Source organism: Elaeis guineensis, chromosome 3, assembly GCF_000442705.2.
Source record: "Elaeis guineensis isolate ETL-2024a chromosome 3, EG11, whole genome shotgun sequence".
In the NCBI taxonomy this organism is placed as follows: domain Eukaryota; kingdom Viridiplantae; phylum Streptophyta; class Magnoliopsida; order Arecales; family Arecaceae; genus Elaeis; species Elaeis guineensis.
Genome location: NC_025995.2, coordinates 23,040,014 through 23,067,332, shown reverse-complemented (window position 1 = coordinate 23,067,332; position 27,319 = coordinate 23,040,014). Strand labels below are relative to the sequence as shown.

At 37.6% G+C, this 27,319-nt stretch overlaps 1 protein-coding gene and 1 pseudogene across 2 annotated transcripts; both read left to right on the top strand.

Moving 5' to 3' along the window:
• Nucleotides 1-3,474: 3,474 nt before the first annotated feature.
• Nucleotides 3,475-13,868, top strand: LOC105042253 (protein NUCLEAR FUSION DEFECTIVE 4). 2 transcript variants are annotated; one of them, XM_010919386.4, is made up of 2 exons: nucleotides 3,475-4,048; nucleotides 12,475-13,868. In XM_010919386.4, the coding sequence occupies exons 1-2, from the start codon at nucleotides 3,629-3,631 to the stop codon at nucleotides 13,684-13,686; spliced, it is 1,632 nt and encodes a 543-aa protein (XP_010917688.2). In that variant the 5' UTR covers nucleotides 3,475-3,628; the 3' UTR covers nucleotides 13,687-13,868. The 2 variants fall into 2 exon arrangements, with proteins under 2 accessions (XP_010917688.2, XP_073109841.1); XM_073253740.1 differs by lacking the exon at nucleotides 3,475-4,048 and adding an exon at nucleotides 8,666-10,421.
• Nucleotides 13,869-14,497: 629 nt separating this feature from the next.
• Nucleotides 14,498-26,381, top strand: LOC105042262 (glutathione S-transferase U17-like; annotated as a pseudogene).
• The last annotated feature ends 938 nt before the right edge of the window (nucleotides 26,382-27,319 follow it).

Genomic DNA, 27,319 nt, shown 5'->3' with positions numbered 1-27,319 from the left:
GAGAGAAAGAGAAGAAAGAAAAAAGGTCTTCTTTTTGTGCGCAGCCTTGAAGAAGAAGTTCTTCTTTCAAATTTTTTTTTATTTTTTTTCAAGATAAAAATCAAATTAGATTGATTTTTAATATAAAAATTTGGAGTTCTAGATCAAGGAAGAAGATGGATCTTCTTTCTTGCGCGCAGTCTTGAAGAAGAAGGAGTTCTTCTTTTAGATTTTTTTTTAATTTTTTTTAAGATGAAAATCAGATTAGATATGATTTTTTATATGAAAATTTAAAGAAAAATATCAAAAAAAATTGATTGGGTGTTTGGAGTTTCCTAGAGTTCTAGATCAAGAAGAAAAAGGAAGAAGAAGAGAGAAGAACGGTTCTTCTCTTGGATCCCTCTTTTGAATTTTTTTAGACCTCAAATTTATATGATTTTCAACATAAGAAATCAGATTAGATCTATTTTCATCATAAAAAATTAGAGAAATTTTTTTTTCTTAAGGGCATGAAAGAAAGAGAGAAAGGTTCTTTCTTATGCGTAAGAAATTGAGAAGAAAGGGTTCTTCTCTTCATCTCTATTATAAAGATCAGATGTATGGATCCAAGAAGAAAAGGAGAGGATCTCCTTATTCTTCATCTTCATCATGTTCTCACAGATCAGCCAAAGGATGGTGTCTTGGGAGCTAGCACTTTCAGAAGATCGATCAGCATGAGGACTTCGTGTGGATACCCGTAGAGGCCAGACACATGTGCGACTGCAAGCATCATGAAGAATCATCTACCATAAATTTTGAATGTGGTGATCTGCTATCCGTGCTCAGGTATAAAATTTTGAATTCAATTATTATCTAAATATAAATTAGATATGATCTAAATATAAATTAGATATGTTCTGTACTTGCTGAATTTTAAATTTCAGATGTGTATGCATGCATATTAGTTTATGTCATAGATCCTGTATGATGATTTAGATTTGATCTATATATATATTATAGATTAAATTATTTAATCTATATATATTTTGCTACAAAATTTTTGAAAATGCATGCACATCATCCACCACGCTTCCCTTCAAGACGATGCCATTAGTTGCTCCATGAAGGAGCATCACCATCTTGAAAGTTTTCAAATGATCAATAGGGTCGACAGTCCTGTCGTAGGCCTCAAACTGGGGACCTTGAAGTGCTGAGGGAGTGGCTCCTGTTTTATCCTCGAGGCGAGGGTAGCTCGCTGCTGAACCCATCATAGGGCTGCATCAGAGAGGTGTTGTGGATAGCATCGATTCACTTATCAAGCATCCAAAACCACCTTTCGCTAGCTAAATCTTGGACGGTGTAGGCTTCGAAGTGTTGGAGAGAGTGGCGTCCAGGGGTTGAGTCATGTCCTGATCGTGGGCTGGGAGATCGCCGCCTTGCTGGTTTCTGAGTCTTGAGATGGCTCTGGTGGGTTTACCTCCTCTTTGGGCTTTGTGGAGGCACCCGCAGCTATTCTAGTTATGGTGACGACTGTGGAGTCGAATTCGATGGGGGTGCCATCATAGGAGCTACTGGTGGCATCACTGCAGGAGGTACTGATGGCACCACCGAAGGGGTGGGGGAGCAACCTGATCAGTCTACAATGCCGTCAGTGGAGGTGCAAGAACGGTCTGGATCACTTGGATAGCGGCCATCAAAGTCTGGACCTACTGAAACGCAAGTTGAACTGATCCATCGTGACCAGCATTGGCTGGGCTGGCGGAGGAGTCTCCATCATTGGTAGCTGCACTTGGTTGTTGGCTTGGCTCTCTACTTAATGGAAGGTGGTGGCGTTGGTGAGATGGAATGAGACTCGCTTTGGTGGCATGGTATCTACTCTCGATCTGCGCTCCTCCAAAAATAGGTCAAAGCCATCCTTCCTCTAGCGCCAATCTGTTGGTGCGAGAAATCACCCGATGTCGGGATATTAGAGTTGATGACAAGATGGGTCATCTTGGCGCACAACTTGCAAAAAAGTTCAAACCGAAGGTGGCTTCGGTGAGGACCCTCGACGCTCAAGTCAAAATCTTGTTTAATAGAAGGAGCGTGAGAGGCAGAGTTCTTGCATACCTTTTTGGGGGTCCTCTTTTGATCTCTTTATAGCGAAGAGTTGGAGCTTCAATTGGTATGTTGGTTGGCATGACCTACATGATCAGGGCATGATTTGTTGGGCACGAGATTGTCGCTCATATTTTCGGGATGTAGTGATTGTAGTTGCCTTATTAGTCCAACACAACTGTTGCTTGATGGGTGCCATGTTTTGAATGGAATTGCCAACTTGAATGTTATAGGGATGAGGACTGGTTGCCGATGACTAGGGGTTGATCGCCTCGTATCATCATCAAGAGCTGCTCTGTGATGCATAAGTGGTCGACCAACAAAGAGTCATCGATGGTGACATGTAGGAGTTGTTGATTTGTTGTCGACAGCAAGGCTCAGTCGGACGATTGTGGAGGACTAATCGGTGAAGATAGTTGCCAACCTTAGATCATCAGAGAAAGTAGTGGCTGACCTTAGGTCGTCGAAAATCTTTGTTGACAGGCTTGCTGGATGCAGCTATTTTGGACTCTGGATCTTTTCATGAATTCGGTTGTACGAAATTTTCTCCAACATCACTTATAAATTTTTTTAAAAAAATTATAATGACATTCATATGCAATTAACTTTTTTACCATCTACTTAGGAATATCTTTGATTTTGTAGTCATAAAATTTAATTATCCAACCTATATCTATATTTATATCTATGCATTCGGTATTTGATTTGTATCCTTATCTATTTAAACAAAGTATAGAAATAAATTTTGCATACAAGTAATATCTATATCCGTGTCAAATAAAACAAATATGGATATGGATATAGTGGCATCGGATTTGTATCCGATCCGATTTCAACCCTAAATATAGTTACAAATTTGATCATTTTTTAAAAAATGCAATCTGTAATATATGTTATATGTCAAATGCTATCCCATACAAATGCTACCAATCATATACAATACTACTTTCATTGTTGATAGAAGTCTATCAATATTTTTAAAAATCATGTAATACTTATCAATCCCTAGTAATCTATAATTTAGAGATAAGGATGGTAATAGATAGATATAGATTGGATTGGTAATATCCGTGTCCATCTGTAAGTAAAAATTTTATATCCATACTCGCCCATTATCCATCTCAGATTGGATCCAGTCAGATAAAATAGATGATATGGGCAGCTCAGGTAGGGTAAAAAACTCACCATACAAACATTTAAAAATAATTATAACTTTGAAGGGGGAGGGAGGGATTTAAATCAAGATTATATTAGATTGGCATACTATTATTCGTATCTAACCGAAATCTACTTAGGATATTTTGTCTAGATCCCATATCCATCCTAAAATTTAAACAAGTTGGACATTCGGCGGTTCAGCTATAGTTGCCATCCATATAGTCTCACTTATAGAGGGTCATCACATCCTCCAAATGAGTGGCATAGGGTGCATAGACTTCGCCATCACACCCACCATGGCAATATTCAGGAGACAGGGTGTTTGGTTAGCTTTTTCTCTGCATTTCCCTGTAAGGGGAAAAAAATAAAAAAGCCTTGTTCCGGTGGACTCTCAACGAAGCGAGCAGGAGGAGAGATGAGCAGCAACTGGGCCGCTACGGTGGCGAGCCTGTGGATCCAATGCACGAGCGGCTCCGCCTACTGCTTCGGCATCTACTCCCCGCTCCTCAAGTCCTCCCAGTCCTACGACCAGTCTACCCTCGACACTGTCGCCTTCTTCAAGGACCTCGGCGCCAACGCCGGCGTCCTCTCCGGCCTCCTCTACTCCTCCTCCGGCCCAAGGCTCGTCCTCGCCGCCGGCGCCGCGCAGTGCTTCGTCGGCTACTTCCTCATGTGGCTCGCTGTCACCGGAGCCCTCCCCCGCCCTCCCGTCCCCCTCATGTGCCTCTTCATGCTCCTTGCTGCCCACGCCCAGACCTTCTTCAACACCGCCGACGTCGTCACCGCCGTCCACAACTTCCCTTCCTACCGAGGCACCGTCGTGGGCATCATGAAGGTTCTTCATTCTCCAATCTTCCCTCCCTTCTTTCTTGATTGGTTTCTTTTAACTCAGTGATAAGAACTGCTTTGCATCCTTTTTGATTTTGGATGTTTCCCTATTGCTATGCGATTTCTGCAGTTAATTTTTTCTTTTTAAGTTGCATGCCTGGCTGTTGTTTGGGGAATTGTCCCTGATAGAGAAACTCATTTTGATATCCATACAGTGTATGGGTGAAACGTGACCAGCTGCCGATACTTGTATCCAGTATTCGATATGCACAACTTAGAGGCTTAGACTGATGCATACCTTAAAGAGTTTTGGTCCCTTCAAATTGTTTATATACGTGTGGTCAGTTAAGCTCCGATATATGTTTTTGTTAAATTGCTATATGAATCATTTCCAGGAAAGAAATTTCTTCCGGATAAGTTTCTGAATTTGATTGGGTGGTTACTGCTTGGTGTGACTTCAAATAGTTCACAAAATAAGAAGCCAAATCATCAAGCAAAAAAGGTAGGGAAATAAATATGTTCTGTACTGACTCCATGCTTTCCTCTATCTGAAAAGAAATCTTGGTTGAGATACTTATTCAAGTAATAACTAGATTTGACCAGAATAACCATTTCTCCCTCATTCCTTGTTTAAGCTTGTTTGGCAAGAACAAATTTTATTTCCAGGCATTATTCTTGCTTTATTCTTGAATGAAATACCACCTTTATATTTTGATGCGATAATAATCTATAGGACTGCATGAAGTACTTTCCTAGGCAAAGAAAAAAAAAAATCAGGAAGCATATAATCTTAAAAATTATGTATGAATGTTTTGAACTTGCAAGAAGGCCTTGATCTCAAAGTTAATGAAATTTGCCTTATGAGATGCAAGCAATGAAGCTTGTTACAGACACCCAATTCAGTTGTCAGCATTGAAGACACCACTTATGACAACTTTCTCATTGGTAACAGCCAAATTGATAGTCAGATTGGAGTCTGCACATGTAGCACCTTGCTTATTGGAAATAGCCAACGTGATATTCACATTATACTCTCCATTATAAACTCCTGTGAGCTTAGGGTAAGGACTTGCAGATGTTACTTCCTTGTACTGCCAAGTGAATAAATAGGAGAGGCATCACTTTTAAAGTTGCCCTTGGTCATTCTTGTAGGTAGTTGATCAACATTTTCTCTCAATATCATTAATCTATAGAAGCGCATTATAACCTAATGATCTGTGAAATTCCAGCTAGGATCTTGATAATTGGGTGCTAGAGGGTTATCTTCAATTTAGGGGTGACCATAGCATACTAGAAAGTTACTCTGAGCACAAGGAGGAAAGCGCTATTATGATGATGCCACTCTGCTACTATGATGATGCAATGAAATGGTTTGCTATTAGTGTTTTCTTATTTCCTAAATATTTTTAGGCAAGTGAAAAAAGGGACCTATTGGAGTTATGTTAATTGGTTGCCAACATCAAGCTTGTTATTGGATGATGCTAGCTATTTCAGAGGCTAGTTTGGGGGGGGGGGTGCGAAGAGATGTGACATTTGGCAAGTAATGAAGGCAGTGGTTAGCACCTAGTTATTTTGCTTTTACAACAAAAATAGTTGCAGTTTTTATTAGATATATAGCTCAGATCCACATCTAGTTCGTAGGGGAAATTGGGTTTAGATGGGAAGAGAAAAAGAAAAAAAACTTGGCTAGATGTTTAACTTGCCCGTTAGTGGTGATGTCCCGGTTAAGGCTGTCACTAGGACTCACTGACTCTAGTTTATATAGCTCATGAACATGATGTATTATTCTTTTCTGACTAGTTTGATTGCACTGTCTCCCAAGGAATGTTGTCTTAGATAAGGATGTAATATCTAGAAAACATATAATGCAATATTCCAATTTTTCACTGCATATCATCCACAAACCAATAGATACACAAGGCTGTAAATAGAAGCTTAGGGGATCTTTCGAGATGTAATGTAGGAAATCATGAGTCTGGTTGGTGCTTCCAGTGGCAGGTCAACCTGTTATATAAGTCATAATATTTTTTAGTTGGTTACATGTTACCAACCTAGGAAACTAGTAGATTTGATTCCCCTTTGAATTCTCCTTTCTCTTTTCCTCTCCTTTTCTCTCTTTCTCCCAGTCCAATGCCATACAAACCCAAATCATAGGATAGCAGAGAGTTGGCTTCTTTCTACCATTTTTCTGAATTAAAGCCAAAACAATCAATTCAGGCTTGGTACAAGCCAAATCATCGGTGGGACTAGCCGATAACGAGTACTACTAGTTTTAAGATTTCTCCACCTTGTTTTGAATTAAAACCATGTTGAGTATTTTGGGTTGGTACTGGCTGAATTGACCATGATACTAGTCATACAAGACATATCAATTTATATTAGTTTTAGCATCTTGCACCCTATACTAGTATTGTTTTGGTGTTGGAATGGTACAATACCATTTGTATTGTCACATTTTGTTAGTTTTTAATTCTTTACCTATGTTTAATATGGAAGACTTGACATTCTACTCAGAGCCTGCGAACTCAGGATTGCCAAACCATCCCAAATTAGGCAATTCAGAGCAAATCATACCGAACTAGCTGAGAACCATGATGGTTTGGGCTCTCAAAAATGATATAGGTAGTGTATTTGGCTGAACTGGACTAAACAAGTCAAACTGACTGGTTGTGCGAAGTTTCACATAAATTAGCTGGGCTAAACTGGCTATCTTATATGGTGGCCCCCTCCCCCCTTAGCCCTCAATCTCTTCTCTCGCCCCCGCTCCCTCCCTCTTTGATTTTTCTTGATGGCTGACATTGATCTTCCCTATCAATCACCTTATTAGTCACCCCAGCGGATTGCCCTCATTATCGCCCTCGATGGCTTCCATTCCAAACCTTCTGAGATGCTAAGCCTCCTGTTGGCATTGGTATATGCTTTTGCTACAGCCACCTGAGGCATCATCCTTCTGGCATCCCTTGCTGATTCATCACATACATCTAATTCTAGTGGGATTGGAGGTGAGGACCTTGTTGCCTCAATCTCTACATACTGCACCAAAACCACTACCACTATCAGGAATCCCCTACTTCCCTCCCACCCCCCCCCTCTCTCTCTCTCTCTCTCTCTCGATTTTGGGGTATTACCACGTGACTAAAATGATGTTGTGTCATGAGTCTGTATGGTACCATATCACATTGAAACAGTATATGACCGGTATAAGTCATGGTATTGGTTCAAGAAACCTTGCTACAGACATCTTTTAAGCCTTCTTCCTTTTTTGTTGACACTTCTGTTATTGCATTGTTTGTATCTTCCTTAAGCTTAGTTTCCACACTCCATTGCTACTATTGCTATGGATGAGAGGACCATTTCTACTATTGCGATGGATGTCAAAATTATTTGGTCAAATGGAGTGGACATTTAGCATTAGATAACATGTATCACCATAGAAAAACTACAGTAGCTTAACCTTGAGCTAACCGAGCGATGTCATAACCTTTTTCATTGGAGGCGAACATTTCCACATAGGGAAAAGCTAATACAGATTGTGATGGATTTTGATTGTGTGAGGCATTCCAATATGCATTCGTGCCTCTAAATGTTATTGATGACTTTGCACCTTGGCAGGAGTATCAATGAGCCTTATTGGGTGCAAATTTTGGAGTCTATGTAATGACATTCAGACTTTGCTATAGGCTTAGTTTTACTATAGTTTATTTCCTGTTTTTAGTTCATCTTTTGTTTAGTCTAAGTATGAAAGCAGTCAAGTGGGAGCTTTGTTATATGTTTAATTAGTAGGCAAATGGGCCATTAATGTATTTCAAAAAGGAGGCAGCATTGTTCATGACACCGTAGCATGAACAGCAATGATACACTTTTGAACCTATTTATAGCAGCTGCCTTCTTTAATGTTTTTCTTTTTACGTGCTATAATGTTAAATATTTAAAAAGAAAAAAAAAAAGAAAAGAGAACATCATTCTTTTTCTGTGTAGGAAATGTGGGATATTGGTTAATGAATGAATTGAGATCGACAATGTGAGATCATTAGGCATTTATTCTCCTTTTTCTGTTATCTTTCTTCAAGGTGAGATCATTAGTCATTTATTCTCCTTTTGCTGTCATCTTTCTTCTCTCTTCTCTATTGCTGCTCCTATCTACTCTCAGCCATAATCTTTTCATCTTACAGCGCTAGCAATCCCTTTTCAGGTTTCGGCACAGCAGCAGCCATAACTATCAAAAGCAAGCCATCCTGAAACACACATCTGAACTGCAAAGAGGTTGCTGATAGGCTCATAATCTTCTGTTAAGCAGCCTTTTTCTGATCCTTGTTGCAAGCCTAAGCAGACAGTTTTCTTCTAATAAAGTTCTATAATCCCTTGAGCTCTGTACATAAGCCCTATATCCATGTTGGATCTTTCCCCATTTATCAGTTTTACATGTTCAGATCTGGAAACTAGTTGTAGATTTTCTTCCAAGCGAACCGTAGATCTGATTGGAGGAGCAACCATACCACCCCGAGCCACCCAGTTCAGGGTGTATTGAACTATACTGAGGGCAAACCAGCATGGTTTTGCCCATGGGGTGGAAGAAGGGGAGAGAGGAAGAGAGAGGGAGGGAGGGAGCGAGAGGAAGAGGGGGGGGGGGAGAGAGGCTGAGAGAGATGGAGGGAGGGTCAGATGCCCTCATCAAAAGAGGCCCATGTTTTCTTTCGAAACAGGGTCCCTTTATTTCTTTAGTTTGCCACTTCAAATTGAAAATGGCGACTGCTGTGGACTTAATTTTAAGTGAAGTAGGCAGTAGCTGCCGCCTTCAGCAGTAGTTGCTGAAGCAGCAAAATATAAAAAAGGACCTAGTGAAGTCGCAATAGTTGCTGACTTCAATTCTAAGTGGTAAAATAACAAGAGACTCTTATTTCGAAATGAAATAAAAGAACCCCTATCTCAATGAGGGCTTCTAACTATCGTTCGTGGAACCATCCCGAATCGGATAGTTCCGGGTATTCCGAGCCATATTGATCGCAAATTGAGATGGTTCGACCTTCCACCGGACGAAGGAGGGGAAAAGAGAGGAAAAGAGAGAAAGAGAGAGAGGAGGGGAGAGAAAGAGGGGACACCGCCATCAGAGGGCTGGCGGTGGCCTACCGAGGTTGCTGGAGGGCCGCCAAGATCTTGTGCTCCGTGTCGCCTGAGAGAGCATTTAATTAAGAAAGATAGAGAGAAGGGGGAGCGAGGGTATCAGAGAGAGGTGCAACTGGCGGAGAGGCCATCGAAGGGCATCGGGTGGCTACTGTGGCAATCAGACGATGAAAAAGGTGCAGGCGGAGCTGCGACCGTGGAAGGGGCGACCGTCCTTATTCATCATATTTTTTTTTAAATGATGATGAATGGTGAAGTCGGCAATGGATTTATGGTCAGAATTTTTTAAAAAAATTCTGTGAAAGAGGGACGATCACCCTTATTTCGTGCCTGTGGAGCCGTAGGCTGCGATTTCGCTATCCGACAGCCAGCCGAAGGTCCTTCAGCAACTTCTTCGTTGGTCTCCCCTCTCTCCTTTTTTTCACTCCCCCCTCTCTTTATCTCTCTCTCTCGGTCGCGATTTGGTGGAGAAAGTGGAGGCCTTAGCGGCCCTCTGTGTGTGCCTTGACCCACTTGTGGCCACCGCCAGTATCTCCTCTGACCACCCTCCCCTCCCTCCCCTTTTCTCCATCCCCCTCCCCTCTCTTTTCCTCCTCTCCAGTTTTTTTCTTCCCTTTTGTGTTGGTTCGTACCAGTTTGGTCCAGTACAGATCCGTATCGACTCGTACTGTCAATTGATCGGCACTGGTCCCGATACAGGTTCCGTGGTCCTTGCTTGTCTTGCTTCTAACTCTTTCTCTCTCTCGACCTCTCTCTATCCCTCTCTCTTTCTCACTCTCCCTCCCTTACTCTCCCTCTCCCTCTCCCTTCCTCTCTCTCCTTTTCTCCTCTCTCCTTCCCTATATGGTTCTCCCTTGCCGGTACATCCCGAAACATCACCACATGCATGGTACTGTACTGTACCATACCACAAAGGAACTGGTATAGGTCCTAGTGCTTGTACAAGAGGAGGCTTTCTAGTGTGCATCAATTCTACTTATCCTCAACCATTGGAATTCCTTCCCAGTCCAGCAGTCAGGGAAACAAGATACGGCTACTTCAGATAGTGTTGCAGCATCCAACTAAGCTAGTAGCTATTCATTACCCAACATCCTACACTTTTGTTTGCAGAAATTTTGGTTTATGTTTATTTTGTGGTTCTAGAGTACGTCAAGTTCTTCCACTTGCCCTCAACAAAGTCTTGTTTTATTGGCATTTCCTTCCCAGTCCAGTGCTCCAGACAATGCCGCAGCAATCTGATGAAGCTAGCTCTAATCCGAGTAAGCTAGCTCTGATCCCTCATCTAGCATCCAATACTTTTGTATGCAGAAATTTTTATTCTACATTTTGTTTTCAACAACCTGCAAATATGACAATACTTTTGTATGTCATCTTTTATTGGCTTATTTCTGGATCATATTAGTTTTAGATTTTAGTTTCCAGATAAAATTCTATATATATATATATACACACATACATACATACATATGTACATATACATACATACATATGTACATATACATATATACATACATATGTGTGTATGTATGTACGTATTATACATGTGTAGTTTAGGATTTTATTATTCATGTTGTCATTGCATTTTAGGGTTCCCTTGTGTTCTCTTGAATCACATAGGAAAGGTGGGTGAGTTTTTTCTTGAGGCTTTTCTAGATCTAGAGAATTATAAGGAAATTAGGAAATTGGCCACTAGGAAGATCACATAGAAGAGAAGAATAGCCCAAATGAGACTTGATTGTACAACATAGCTAGGGAAGAGTGCAGAATGCATTTTCAGACATGAAAAAGAAAAAAGAATAAAAGCTAATCTTTCACGGATGCAGACATGACTAGCAGATATATACACATATCCAATTGCCTGACCTCAAAGAAGGGAAAAAAGGAGATACAAGGTCACATAGGGAGAAAAATTCATCAAAATTACTTAGATGTAGTTTCCATGCACTTTGAATATTGTATAATAGAAATCACTGAAAGACATTATTTTCTAGCTTACGCAAGGAAAGACATGAGTTTTTAGGGTGCTTTTCTGAGCATGTTTTTGTCTAACATCCAGAATTAGCTCTAGGATAGAAGAAACATAAAATTTTGGAAAGTTATTTTTAATGCCTACATTCTTATCTCTTAAATCAACAGAAGTGTACTTCCAGTATCACCATGGTGGGTTGAATTCATTGCTAGAAATGTCAACTTTCCATGATCTCTTGAAGTTGTAAACAAAGAGTTTGGTAAGTGCCTCAGAGTCTAATACATATCTAATTCTTGGATATATTTCTAACATTCATTCTTTAAGAGTTTAATACACATCTAATCATGATTAGAGATGACAAAATCGACTCGATCCGATGGGTATGCATCCTACCCAAACCCGGTCAAATCCGAAAAATAGGGTTTGATCGGGTTTGGGTTCGAGTTTGGATAAAATCCGAAAACTGTAGCACGGATATGGGTAGGATATGGGTAGTGTTGTTTTCTACCCAAACCTAAATCCGAATCCGATCCGAACCTACGGGTATGGATAATACCCGAACCCATATCCGAATATATATGTTTATAATTCTGTTTTGGTAATTCTGTTTTGGTTGATAATATGTATAAAATTATTTTGGTTATTTATATGTTCTATGTTGAATTGTAATTCTATTTCTATGTAAGATTTCTATAAATCTGGATTTATAAATTATGTTCTATGTTGAATTGGTAATTTTGTTTTTGATTGATAATATGCATAAAATTATTTTGATTGTTTATTTTTTTTGAGTATGGGATAAGCATGGGGCGAGTTTAGATTGGCATGGGAAAATGGGTTAGCCATGGGTATCCCCGAACCTATTGGATATGGGGATGGATATCTCTTTTTTTTACCCGATCGGGTATTGGGTAGGATTTGGATATAGGGTATTAAGTTCGGGTTTGGGGATGGGTAGTACAATACCCGACCCAAACCCTACCCATTGTCATCCCTAATCATGATAGCTATTTCCCAAATACATGGGATAGTTTTGATAACCATCTTAACTCTCATTTGCAGTTGTTATGCTACTTTAACACATTTAAGGAAATTTTTGTGATTCGTGAATGCTAAGAATTCTAATATATGTGTGAAACCAGCCTTGTCAATCAAAGTTCTTATGTAAGCATTCTTTACCTACCTAATCATCTATTGTGAATCATATATAGCCAACTCTTAGCAGTTGGGGATTCTTTTTCAGACTAGCTTAACTTCTGCAATCCCTTAAATCGAGTTCTGTTTCTTTCTTTATTGATTAGTCAAGAGTATAATTTAATAAACTGTAACCTGTTGCTGTTTAGGGCTTTCTTGGTCTCAGTGGGGCAATACTAATCCAGTTATATCAAACGGTTTACAACGGAAATTCAAGTTATTTTCTTTTAATGCTAGCAGTCTTGCCCACTTTTCTCCCACTTGTCCTCATGTATTTTGTGAAAGTTCATCCCTCAGATGGAGGAGATAACAAGCAACTCTTGGATGGTTTTTCTCTCATTGCCCTTATCATTGCTGGTTATATTATGGCTCTTATCATATGGGAGAATGTAGGGACTATGGGATCACCAGCCCACATTTTGACTTTTCTAGTACTCGTCGTGTTACTTTCCTCCCCGATAACTATTGTAGTTAGAGGTCATATGAGGGACACTAGGGTTCAGTATGAAACCTCAAGTCCTGAAAGGACCCCATTGACAAATGCTGTTGGTCCATCTGAAGTTACCGAGCAAAGAAAAAGTGATGCATCATTGGCTGGGAAGTCTTGCTTGAAGAGTGATAGTAGTGCATATTGGCATGAGGCCCCTGACCGAGATGCGCAAATGCCCCAAATGGGAGAGAACTTGAGTATTTTGCAGGCCATGCAGACATGTGACTTTTGGCTGTTGTTTCTAGCTATGGCATGTGGTATGGGTTCAGGATTAGCCACAGTAAATAATATCAGTCAAATAGGAAGTTCATTGGGCTACAGAAGTGTGGAAACAAGTACCTTAATTTCTCTATGGAGTATATGGAATTTTCTTGGTCGTTTTGGCACAGGATACATTTCTGATTACTTCCTCCGCATACAAGGCTGTTCTAGGCCTATATTCATGGCTATAACACTTGCAACCATGAGCATTGGTCATGCCATAATATCTTCTGGCCTTCCTGGTGCTCTGTATGTTGGTTCTGTATTGGTTGGTGTGTGTTATGGTTCTCAGTGGTCACTAATGCCCACCATCACTTCAGAAATATTTGGTCTAAGGCATTTTGGCACCATATTTAATGCCATTTCCATTGCAAGCCCTTTAGGATCTTATATCCTCTCTGTAAGGGTTGTGGGATATATATACGACATGGAGGCATCTACATCTGACACGAGTACTTGCACAGGTATCCACTGCTTCATGCTATCTTTCCTCATTATGGCATCTGTGAGTCTTTTTGGGTCTATTGTTGCCTTGGCACTGTTCATTCGTACAAGAATATTCTATAAGCAGGTCATATTTGCAAGACTTCAACATTCAGTTATTATGTGAGTGGTTATTTCAGTTGTAATCTTTTGTATAGTATGATGTACGTAAATGTATATAATGAGCATCTCTTCAGTATGCGTTAGAGGTCTTAGTTTGCACAATGAAAACAACCTTCTTGCAACCCAATTTGATGGTCTTAGTTGAATGTTCTGATATTTATTTGGTATTAAAGTTTCTTTCATGTATATCTTTGAAAAATGTCCTTTTATGTGCATATCCTTGCAAACTTTCAGCAGAGTATTCCTATAAACTGGATCGCAATAAAGTTGATCCGAATATGAAAAACGAGCTTATGCTACTTGAACCCCCTGACATTATAATCCAGAAAATTGGGAAGATCAGCTTCGATCATGGTCTGGCTGTGTCTGAGCTCATGTACCAATCTTCCCAACTTGACCTATTTGCTAATAGATAGAGGATTACTAATTCCACTTGCATTGACATGTGTTCTTGACACTTTTTTTTCATTTGATAATTGATATATAACCTTCCAAGGCATGGTCTGATAAATGCTTCATGCTTCCCCCATAGATATACAGACCTAGTTGACATCTCCCATAATCAGAACATTAGTTGTCTGCATGATAACCTTGATGGCTGTTAGAAGTTAAATAACTTCCATAGTGGATGGATTGAACCTAAACTGTTGCCTTGTAGCCTTTGAGTGGGATTAGATATCTTTATTTTTAATCAGAAAGTTCAACCAAGCCAAACTACTAATGCAGATCCCTCCACTAACCATTTTTTTCCCTTTTAAGTGACCTTGAGACCATCATATGCGTGGCAAGATGTTTCAGATTCTTTCAAAACTGTAATGGGAACGCTGCGTAAACTTCTTCAACGATTTGGTATCAAAACATCCTCCCATGGAGAAGAGCAGCGCAACCGCTGGGTTATCTCCACGTATGCTTCTGAAGGAAAGGTATGAGTTAGAAGTATTTGCAAGCGTTCCTTTTTTTTCCTGGGAAGGGAAAAAATAAAGGAGATAGGCTACCATCACTGGCATAGGTATTTGTTTGCTCCATCGACAACTGTTCATTCAGGCACCAATGCTTCTTCAAAGACAATCAACTGAGTGATCATTCTTCTTGGGAACCTAAACAAGGTATCCTGCCGAGAGTTCATGGACTGTTATTAGGCTTGCTAACAAACCATGCAGTCTGCATGGTCCGCCGGAGCCAGATACATGTTGAACAGGCTTGGGCCTGACTTTTTTTTTCAGCCCGGTGGGCTTGGACTGTGCCAGAAACTTCAGCCCATTCTTCAAATGGATTGGGCTTGGGTTTGCATCAATCCTGCCTCAACCTGTTATTTAAATTGTATATGTGTGTGCATGCACACGCATGTGATATTTCTTAAATACACTTAGGAGGTATTTGGTTGAAGAGAATGGAGGTCTGAAATAGAAATCGGAATGGGTGATTCTCATTCCAACCACTTGGTTGGGGGGTCCCATTCCGATTTTGATTTCAAGATGGAATGGGAATGTCCAATCTACTTAAAATTCAATCTCCACTTTTTGTTATGGATTCAAATTTTCATTCTGATTTCGATCATGAATTAAATGCTTCAAGGGATTTGGTTATTCCAATTTCCATTTTAATTCATTCCAATTCTGATTTTGATTCCAATTCTGGTTATGCACCAAGCACCCCCTTGGAGATCTATAAAATTAAATCGCCAACCTATAACCCTTAAATCCCTGATCATGTTGCCTCCTTGGTTCATCGTGCCTCGCCGCTGCATCATCCACTCCTCTCGCCACTCTCATGTCATCCTTCCCCTCTCCCACCACTGCAAAAAGCTCAAGATCCCATCTGATGTCCATTTCTATTAGGCTCAAGCTTGGAAAGTAAGCTTGAAGATTGGGAATGAGCCGGCCTGAATCCACTTGAGCTTGGCCTTGCCTGTCCGTTTAGCCAACCTAATTATTTGCTTATTCTAGGAAGGATTTATTTTGTCAATCCATTCTAATATATAGCAGTTCATCTGTTACGTTATCTTTCTTTTTACCTCAGCCTGACAAGAATCTCAATAATGAAATATCGAGAACCACTAAGGTGGTAGCTCAGTTGGAATGGGCCTTTGCGTTCAACCCAAATGTCTCAGATTCGATTCTTGAACTAAATGCCAGCATGAGATGATCTTGAAGGATCACATCTGACGGCCTGAGTGCGAGGGGTCTGAAGGGGCATTGCCAGCATTTATAGGCATGGCGGTCTGAAGGGACATCTAGTTCTCTAACGGTTCGGTAGTGTTAGGGTGACGTACTCATCCATGATAATGGTTCTAGTAGTTATCATGTGTCAGAGGAGGTTGCTACGTCCGTCACTCCTGCTCCCTATTTTCTCATCAAAAAAAAAAAAAATAACGGAATGCCAGCTTAAATATCCAATTTCCATGGCAATATTTGTTTTTTTTTTTTGTTTGTATGTCTCCGTCTCTGATAAGCTTTTGTTTTGCCGCCCCCTAAACAGGATGAGCTCAGTTTCCGTCATGCTCTTTCAGACATATTTTATTTGTCTCAGTTATTAGTGGAACGTAGAGATTGGGGAGCTATTACTGCATCTGAAAGCTTTTGTGAGATGGAGGAGAAGCTTGCACGGTAATTTAATTCAGTGGAGTGCTCCTCATGGATTTTGTGAGAAATCTGGCTCTAAAGAAAGTGCTCGCTGGTGAAGAGCACGAGTAAAACGAGACTGTGAGACGTGTACATGTCAGGAAATGTGGCTCCCAACTAGGCTATTAATAATAATTTAATACAAATACTTGCATAAAATTTAAAAATATTTTAATTCATTAATTGAAGCTAATAATATTTCAATAAAAATGGTATATTTAGTAATTTAATAATGCTAATAATATATTTTAACAAAAATAATATATTTTATCCATAATAATAATAATTTTATTGATAATATTTAAAAACTTAATAACGTTTAATAGCATATTAATATATCAATAAAATTATATTCTATTGAAACTTGATAAAAATATTTATTAATAAAATAAATATTTTACATATTAATAAAAATATATTATTTACTAGATAACTATGTAATTAGAAAATATTATTTTAGAGGTGGTTTATTTTTTTAAATAAAAAATATATCAATCATCAAGGTTTTCTACTAATCCAATGATAATTAAACAATTATATGCTGCATTATTCTATACCAGCAGAGTAAAATATTGTTGCTATCCTCCCCTATGCTTAAAGACAACTATTCTCTAACATTTTTTTATTTGAAAATATGCAAAGTGCATATCAAATAAATCTATTTTTGTGACACACTTTAAATAAATATATAAAGTAGATGCATGTTTACATCAAGCACCTTATATACTACAAAACTAGTTTGAAAAAGAAAAAAAGAAACAGCAAAACACTGTACTCAATGGAAAGTGAAAGTTATAAACTAATATATATATATATATCTTAAAATGAAGACTACTTGCACAGAGCTCTTCATTTCCCATATGAATGCCTATATTGATGATATTATTAATAGAACTCTTTAATTTGAATAATAAATATAGCTCCCAATTAATATGGTTCTTAACCAAAATATAATAATATAATATATTAATATCATTAAAATATTATTAGCTTAATAAATTATATTATACAGATTTTATTAGTACTATTAAATGAATACGGAAATTAATGATATTATCAATTCATAACCACATTTGCTTAATATATGTTGTTAGTAATGAAAAATACTATTCATTATATTGTACCATATTAATATCTATATGACACTAATATTTTATTAATTTTAATATATTTATATGATCATAATCATATTTAAAAGCGAAAAGGCAACCACGAATGTCTCATTATATCATATTAAAATATCCACAGATGTAATACTTTTATATTTCTTATTATATATAAGTTAGGTCATGATCTTATGATTTTATACTAATATATTATTTTACTATATCAATATATATATGTAATTAGAATTTATATAATAATAGTATGTCATAATATTAATATCATCAATTTATTTTAGAAATTAATTAGGCTCTTATATTTATTATATTCTATAAAAAAAATATATTTCATGAATAATGTAGATTATATGCTAGTTTTCTGCTAAAACAAAAAGCTAATTATATGACCAATTCTCTACTTACCCGAAAAATAATGTTGGTACACCGTATGGAAGAACCCTTCAATATTTTATTTTTTAGACTAGTTATCAAAACCTGCTCTGCATGACCTTGGTTTCTCCCTCAAAAAAAATGGTCCTCAATATCACGAAATTTTTATCCTGATGCCAGGACGTCCTATGCACATGAATATGAAACGGACTTGAGCGTGTTAAATTATTGCACAGCTTTGACACTTTTTTTTTGGGGGGGTAAAATTAATAGCTTTGACTTTACATACGTGGAATCACGGCCAACCATACAAAATCTACATCCATGTACTTGGTCTCCCATTTTTCTTAGAAAGGAAAGGAAAGAAAAAACAAGAAAAATTTGGTACCGAATCCTTAAAGATGGAACGTTCCAGAGCCAAAATAAAACCCACCACACCAAGAGCATCTACCCCTCCTTCCTATAAATATATATAACTCGGACGTTTACCAGCATTACAGGAGGGTAGGGAGAGAGAAGAGAGAGGGAGACGTACAACAACGACAGCAGTGGGAGGAGAGGAGGTGAAGCTGCTGGGGGCGTGGGCAAGCCCATTTGTGATTCGGACGAGGATCGCCCTAAATCTAAAGGGCGTGGATTATGAGTTCGAGGAGATGTTGTGGGCCAAGAGTGAACTGCTACTCAAGTCCAACCCTGTGTACAAGAAAGTTCCAGTGCTGATCCATGATAGTAAGCCGGTTTGTGAGTCTATGATCATTGTCCAGTACATCGAAGACGTCTGGCCTGCCAAGGGATCTGCCATCCTTCCCGCCGATCCCTACGACCGCGCCCTTCACTGCTTCTGGGCAGTCTACATTGATGACAAGGTATTCTCTCTGGCCTCACTGTTGGTTGGAGATTTTTTTTTTTTTTTGTTCTTTTGCAATCCTGTATATATATATATATATATATATATATATATATATATATATATATATATATATATATATATATATATATATATATATATATATATATATATATATATATTGTTATAGCCCAAGCCCAACTATCTAAGACCCAAGCCCATTGAAAAAAAAAAAAACAGAGAAAAAACCGAGAAGAAGACTCCCGATAGGAGTCTTCTTCTCCGGCGAGACCCGGACAAATTGGGAGTCCTAGGACCTCTCGAAGTCCTAGGGCCCTCTATAAGAAAACCTCCCCTTTCCCTAGAAGCCGATCACCGGCCCTCTTCCCCTCTCTTTCTCCCTATTTTTCGATTTGGAGCCGCGGACAACCGTTTTGCTCTCGCCGTGATTTCTCGCCGGTGGGGTCACCGGAGGCCGAGGCACGGAAGAATATCCTAGAAGTTAGTCGATCTGTTCGTTCAGTGCTCCGTGAAAGGTAAGTAATGAATCATCTTCTCGAGATATTCCATATTTATTCTGAAAATAAATAATTATTCTCTGAAATTATGCATGATTTATGAAATTATGTTTTGAAAGAAAAGTTCTTTTGAAATATTATGGTATGTCGATTATGAACACGTTCAGTAAAAAATTATGATATATTATGATACAAAGTGTTTGATACAGAATCGGATTTATGCTCTCAGCTTAATTATGTTTCAGTGGGCCCCGCCAATAGGAATTATTCGTTGGTACTCAGTGGACCCTGCCAGTGGGGGTTGTGCGCTGGTATTTTGTGGATCCTGCCAGTGGGGGTTGTGCGCTGGTATTCTGTGGACCCCGCCAATGGGGGTTAAACGTTGGTCATTGTCAAGGCTGTTGAGTTACGAGTGTTTTGAATCGAATCGGATTTATGATTATATTATATGTGAATATTTGAAAATATTCGATTTGTAATAAATCAGCATGAAATATACTCTTATATTTATTTACAATATTATTCTTAAAAATTATAAAATATCTAGTTGAGATATTTATTACTTACTGGACTGTCTAGCTCATTACCTTTCTTTCTATTTTTCAGATTCAGATAATTAATTTCGAGCGTGGGAAGAAATATTGGGACAGAGCTTTTAGAGGCGAGATTTAGCATTGTCAACTTCATTGAACTTAGACCTATTATTTTATTGTTAGTAAAATTTTATTGGATGTAAGACATTTGATTTAATTACTTGAATTAAAGTTGAATAATAATTATTTGAATTTATTCCGCTGTGATGCATTGATATCGTGATGAGATGTCTTGCATGCTTACGGAGAGAGTTCTTTATAAGTATGCGGCGGTTGCCATGACCCTCGATTCATAATCTCGGATCGGGGGCATGACAATTAATATGGTATCAGAGCATAAGTGGATAAATTATGACACATAGAATTTGACATAGTATGAGTGTAGGTGGGTAAACATTAGGAATATTGGGACGTTAAAGTATGAGCATCATAATCAATCTATCCTAACAAATAGATAAATGAATCTAATAAGGTTTTACTACTACAAGGTTACCATGCCTCCCCATAGAATGACAAGAACTACTCAAGGAATTGCAAGAGAGATATCACAACCACGGGATGGTAGCACTCCCCATCTGATCAGTGGCACCCCTCAGGAGGAGGGAGTCGTAGATCATAATGGGAGTACTTCGAGAGCACGTCAAGAACCAGATATGGCTCAGTTAATGCAGACCCTAATCAGAATGGTACAAGCGCAAGAACAAATACAGCAGCAAATGCTTGAACAACAGCAGATACAACGAGATGCACAACAGCATCCACCACCACAACATGGAGAGCAATCAGTACAACGGAACAACATTTCAGAATTTAAAAAGCTTGCTTCTCCAGCTTTCAAGGGGACTACTGAATCTTTGGAGGCTGATAACTGGATAATGAAGATGGAGAAGGCCTTCGCTGTCCAAGAGTGTCTTGATGAAGAAAAGATTTGATATGTAGCTTATTTACTACAAGGAGAAGCATACAACTGGTGTCAGCGACTACAGCGCAAGTATGAACAAGACGGCGAAATACTTACCTGGGAAAGATTTCGGATTGCATTCTATGATCAGTATTTTTCTCGGAGTATAAGGATCCAGAAAGAGCAAGAGTTTATTTATTTGAAGCAAAAGAGTATGAGTGTGACTGAATATGAAGTAAAATTTATAGAGTTAGCAAAATTTGCTCCGAGATTAGTGGATGGTGAGCAAGAACGTGTTCACAAGTTTGAGATGGGACTGAGAACTGAGATTCAAAAACAAGTGGTTCCATATGAATTGACAACTTATGCCGATGTGGTAAACAAAGTACTGATAATTGAAAGGGAAGTCAATGAAGAACGCATGAAAAGGGAAAGAAAGCAAAGAAAGAGAGCAAAATCAAATGATACACAAGGGCAGAATAATAAAAACATCAAAAGATCAGCTAAGGGAGCACTAGATAATAAGACTCAACAGATTGATGGTGAGCAGTGCTCCAGATGTGGCAAAAATCATGCAGACAAGGATTGCTATTGGAATACAGGTGCTTGCTTCAAATGTGGTCAGATGGATCATAAAATTGCTAGCTGCCCGCTAAATACAGAAAATCAAGTTGGCCAAAGAACTTATGAAGGACAACATAAGGGGGGTGGACAGATTTCTAAAATCCAGGGAAGAATTTATGCGTTTACTCAACAGAATGCACAGGCTTCCAATACAATGGTGACAGGTATAAAAAATTTCGAGGACGAAATTTTTTTTAGGGGTGAAGAATGTTATAGCCCAAGCCCAACTATCTAAGACCCAAGTCCATTGAAAAAAAAAAAAAAACAGAGGAAAAATCAGGAAGAAGACTCCCGATAGGAATATCGGGAGTCTTCTTCTCCAGCGAGATCCGGGCAAATTGGGAGTCCTAGGACCTCTCGAAGTCCTAGGGCCCTCTATAAGAAGACCTCCCCTTTCCCTAGAAGCCAATCACCGGCCCTCTTCCCCTCTCTTTCTCCCTATTTTTCGATTTGGAGCCGCAGACAACCGTTTTGCTCTCGCCGTGATTTCTCGTCGGTGGGGTCTCCGGAGGCCGAGGCATGGAAGAATCTCCTAGAAGTTAGTCGATCTGTTCGTTCAGTGCTCCGTGAAAGGTAAGTAATGAATCATCTTCTCGAGATATTCCATATTTATTCTGAAAATAAATAATTATTCTCTAAAATTATGCATGATTTATGAAATTATATTTTGAAAGAAAAGTACTTTTGAAATATTATGGTATGTCGATTATGAACACGTTCAGTGAAAAATTATGATATATTATGATACAAAGTGTTTGATACAGAATCGGATTTATGCTCTCAGCATAACTATATTTCAGTGGGCCCCGTCAATGGGGATTATTCGTTGGTACTCAGTAGACCCTGCCAGTGAAGGTTGTGCGCTGGTGTTTGTGGACCCTGCCAGTGAGGGTTGTGCGCTGATATTCTGTGGACCCCACCAATGGGGGTTAAACATTGGTCATAGTCAAGGCTGTTGAGTTACGAGTGTTTTGAATCGAATCGGATTTATGATTATATTATATGTGAATATTTGAAAATATTCGATTTGTAATAAATCAGCATGAAATATACTCTTATGTTTATTTACAATATTATTCTTGAAAATTATAAAATATCTAGTTGAGATATTTGTTACTTACTGAGCTGTCTAGCTCATTACCTTTCTTTCTATTTTTCAGATTCAGATAATTAATTTCGAGTGTGGGAAGAAATATTGGGACAGAGCTTTTAGAGGCAAGATTTAGCATTGTCAACTTCATTGAACTTAGATCTATTGTTTTATTGTTAGTAAAATTTTATTGGATGTAAGACATTTGATTTAATTATTTGAATTAAAGCTGAATAATAATTATTTGAATTTATTCCGCTGTGATGCATTGATATCGTGATGAGATGTCTTGCATGCTTACGGAGAGAGTTCTTTATAAGTATGCGGCGGTTGCCATGACCCTCGATTCATAATTTTGGATCGGAGATATGACATATATATATATATATATATATATATATATATATATATTGTAGGTCTATTCTTTGCCCTGTGCGTAAAATATAGGTCTAACTTTGTGTAACAACAGAAGCTGTGAGTAGAAACATAATCCTACTTTTTACGTAGGTTTATGCTCGTTTTATACACATATTACGGACCGGAAATAAAACAAATATTGGAATCAAGGCAGGAAATACAATCAATGCAGGGGGGGCTGCCCTCCATTCACCCACCCTTCGACTATAATGGTTGATAGCAACGTTTTAAGTCTGGGTGGGATGGAGGGGGGCCCACCCGATGCCGTCCCTATCTGCATGAGGCAGTGGCAGGACGCCAAACCTATCCGCATGAGAAAGAAGAAGGAAGAGGAGGAAAAAAAAAAAAAAAGAGAGAAAAAGAAGAAGGGAACGGAAAGAAAGAAAGGAACGAAGAAGGTAAGCAAAGAAAGAAATGAAGGAAGAAAAAAAAAAATAGAAGGAAATAGAAAAAGATTAAATGAAAGGAAGAAGAAGAAAAATAATAAAAAGAAAGAAAGAAAGAAAATAAAGAAATAAATTAAGAAATATTTAAAAATGAAGAAAAAGAATAAAAGAGAAAAGAAAAAAATAAATAAGGTAAATAGAAAAAAAGAATGGAAGAGAGATAAAGATGATTTACCAGGATGCTCAATTTGGATGGCCACCAACAAAGTAGGATAATAGAGCTCATTGGATTTAAAACTTTATTTAATAGCAAAAAAAACAAAACTCTTTCTATTTTAAAATGCTTATTTTCCAAATAAAGTAGGTATACTTTAATTGTTTTTTTTAAAAAAAAAATGTATCCTTGCAAATATAGCTTACCATATATTTATCCTTCAAAAATCATTATTTGCACATATATCCCTCAATTCATCTTGTTTGTGTGTATCAACGCCCTTCCATTAGATTTTAGGTTGATAGCATTAAAAATTAACTATTTTGAGTTTCATTTGGCACTTCTATCCTTTTACTTAAATACCATTGAGAATTTTAACATTCTATTTATATTGAAAAGAGGTTTGTTTTTATATATTTTTATCAATATATTAATATAAAAAGGTGATAAAGTCATTATAACTAAATAGTAATTTATTAGCTCTGTTAGTTAGAAAAATCTAATTGGGGGCGGGGGAGGGGGTGCGTTTTTCAAGTAAAGACAAGGCGAATTGAAGAGTATATATATGCAAATAGTAGTTTTTGAGGATAAATATACAAAACACCCTAAAATTTGACTAGAGTGGATAGAGGCCTTATTTTATCTTTTATTTTAACTCAGTTTAATTCCAAGTCATACTCAGCATTAATTTCTCCCTAAAATTTGACTAGAGAGAATAGAGTTCTTATTTTATCTTTAATTTTACCTCAGTTTAATTCCAAGTCATACTCAGCATTAAAGTAGAAATTACTTTAAGCCACAACAAGGTAAAAGGTTTACGTATATCTAAAAGTGAAATATGTTGGAAAAAAAGATTTTGGAAACATTATCTCCAAAAATGATCTAAAAAAGATTCCAAAAATGAAAATTCTAGAAGCAGCTCTTGGAGTATGAAACTGAACCAAAAGTAACAAGAAAAGATTTAGTAGTTGGGACCATCATTCTTACCAGATTAGCTTGGTGGACTGGCTTATAAGTTAGGTAGTAATAGGTATGAGTTGTCTGATACTATCCTATTATTTTTAGAAGTCTCACTACTATTGTGAGTCCTTTTTTTTTAGTGATTTTATCTGAAAGGGGTAGGGGTGAAAGTGGTATGGATAATATCCATTCAGATCCGTTTTCATATTCGAATCAATCTGGATATGGATAGAAATTTGAGAATCTGACTAATATCCATATCCAGCAAAAAAAAAATAGATATAGATATTGATAGACAACTATCCAATCTGTATCCAAATATCAAATCTATCTGTAACCCTATATAATTTTATATAGTATTTATTAATTTTCAAAAAAAATATATAATTATATAAATATGCTATTAACTTGATTTATCATCTATTTAGTAATATCTTTGATTCTGTAGTCATAAAACTTAATTGCCTAATTTTTATCTATAATACATTCATATTTTCAGTATTTGCATTGTATTCGTATCTATATAAAATAAATATAAATATAAATTTTTGTATCCGAATAATATCCATAGTTATATTTATATTCGTCAGAGAAAATAAATATGGATATTACATATGCTGGGATCCGATCCATATCCGATTCAGTTTCAGCCCTAAGAGGGGGTACATGATAAATGTTGTCTTTCTAAAAGATGATGGAATGCTTTAGTTTTCTGCTGTTCAGATGCACAGTTGTGAGACCAGAATGTCACGCTCGGCTCTGCTCAGAAAATCTAAAACTGGTGAACCATTATAAAGTCAATAAAGAAATGTCTCAGGTCATTAATGGTTATATATTATACAATGCGCGCGCGCGCGCGCGAGGGAGAGAGATTGGTCAGTTTTTATTATTGATCAGTATTAAAGTAACATCTTACCCTTATAAACAACCTTGGGAAATAGGGTTAGTTTGCCTACAATGTATAAGGAGACCATCTAGGCTGCTCCTGAACAGTGCTGTTCTCCACACTTACAATGGCTGATCAGGTATTAATTCTATTTTTGAGATTCTTGTTGAGGTTTGATTAGGCATTTTAGACTTATGCTCAGACTTCTTGCAGGATCCTATAACTTTTCAATTTAAATTGCTGAATAAACATAAAGATTTGTTCCGCTATTTGTCATGGTAAATTTGTCTCGTTAGTCTCAACTTCTGAATAAACAGTCAAAGAAAAATGTATAAACCTACATCCCCATAAAATCATGGTGAAAAATATTGCTCCTAACAAGGTTCATAATCTTAGTTCTGGATCCTATACTGTTATTATCTTGGTTGGTACACCTGGTATGGAGGTCAGTCTTGGCATACTAACACATACTATGCGCTTTTGTACCAATCAATATACCATGCCCAGCATTGGAAGCATATGCTGGTAATGTGAATCTTGGTTTCTATCTTTAATGACTTAAAATTGTCTTTCATGCTTGGCACGTCTGATATGAAGACTATTGTTGATGGTGATGGCTAATTCATTTTTTTTTCTTTCTTTTCCTATTGCATTTTCATTTTTGTGCAGTGGTTCCCTTCACTATTTGGAATCTTAAAGGCAGAACGGAGGAGGCTAAGTCAGAAGCAGTGGAGCAGGTCTTTGCCGGGCTGAAAGTTTTGGAGGAGGCTTTTGAGAAATGCAGCAAAGGAAAAAGATTCTTTGGTGGTGACACCAGTGGCTACCTGGACATCGCCCTTGGGGTTTTCTTGGGGTGGCTGAAGGCAGTAGAGAGAATGATCGGCATCAAGTTTCTTGACGAGGGGAAGACACCTCTCTTGGTTGGATGGGGGGAGAGATTCTGCGCCAATGATGCTGTGAAGGGGGTGATGCCGGAGACCGACAAGTTGGTAGAATTTGCCAACATGATTCTGGCTAAAATGAAAGCTGCTGCTCCTGCGAAATGAAGAAGTAAATCCTTCTTGGTTTCCATGTACATGCCCAAATGTTTTCAGTATAATGCTTGGAATAATGGTTTGCAGTTTCTGTGGCTTAAATTAATATGGTCATGCATGCAGGTTTTCATTTAGTGAACCATCACAAGCCTATTTCTTAGGATGAACTTGATGAGCGCACTGACATATTTACATGGTGCATATCACACAGGTTCGAATCTAGCATGATCGAGAACTATTAGAGAAATTTTATTTATAGATCATAATTTTTGGTCCCTATAAAACCCAACAAGCATGGGTTGCCTCTTGCTGGATCTAGGTTTTTGAGTCTGAAAATAGTAGGACTGGTGATTTTGACCGCATGAGAAATGATCAGACTAATAAACAAGTTGAATCGATCGAGGCATGATGGATTCCTACATTGAGTTTGGTTAAATTTAATCAACTGCATAGCTATCTTTAATATTGCCTGTTGTGATCAGACTGGAACAACGAGCACCACATGAGAGGACATTGCTTACCTTTGGATTGAGGCTATTGAAAGAGTTTGACAAGTTGGTAATTACGTTTTATGCTTTGTTTTTTCATTGCTGTTGTAAAGCTTATTCCATGAATTGAGGCTTAAACATCTCTTGTATATTGTAAATCCATAAGTACAAAAGTATAACCAAATAAGAATAAATATTAAAAGTAAAATATTAAATTTAAATTGGTGTCGATAAAAAGATAAATTAACACAGTTATAGAAAGTAGAAATTAAAGATTATAAATTTTAGTCATAATAGCTAAAGAAAAGATGATACAATTACAAAATGTCCCCAAAAGAATAATAGACAGCATTATTATAAAATCAATTATATTTCTCTGTTAATGATATTTATAAATGAATAGAAATTTGATTGCATTCTGATAAATGATTTCTTAAATTAAATATTTGAATTGAATTACTATTCATTTTCCTTGCATTCCTTCAATCCACGTTCAAACATTGGAATGAGAATCACAATTCTAATTTATTGCCTTCTATACACATGCCATTATAAGTCACAGTAA

Coding starts and splice junctions, on each gene's coding strand:
- LOC105042253 (XM_010919386.4), top strand. CDS start 3,629: ATGAGCAGCAACTGGGCCGCTACGGTGGCGAGCCTGTGGATCCAATGC. Junction 4,049..12,474: donor CCGTCGTGGGCATCATGAAG/GTTCTTCATTCT, acceptor GTTGCTGTTTAG/GGCTTTCTTGGTCTCAGTGG.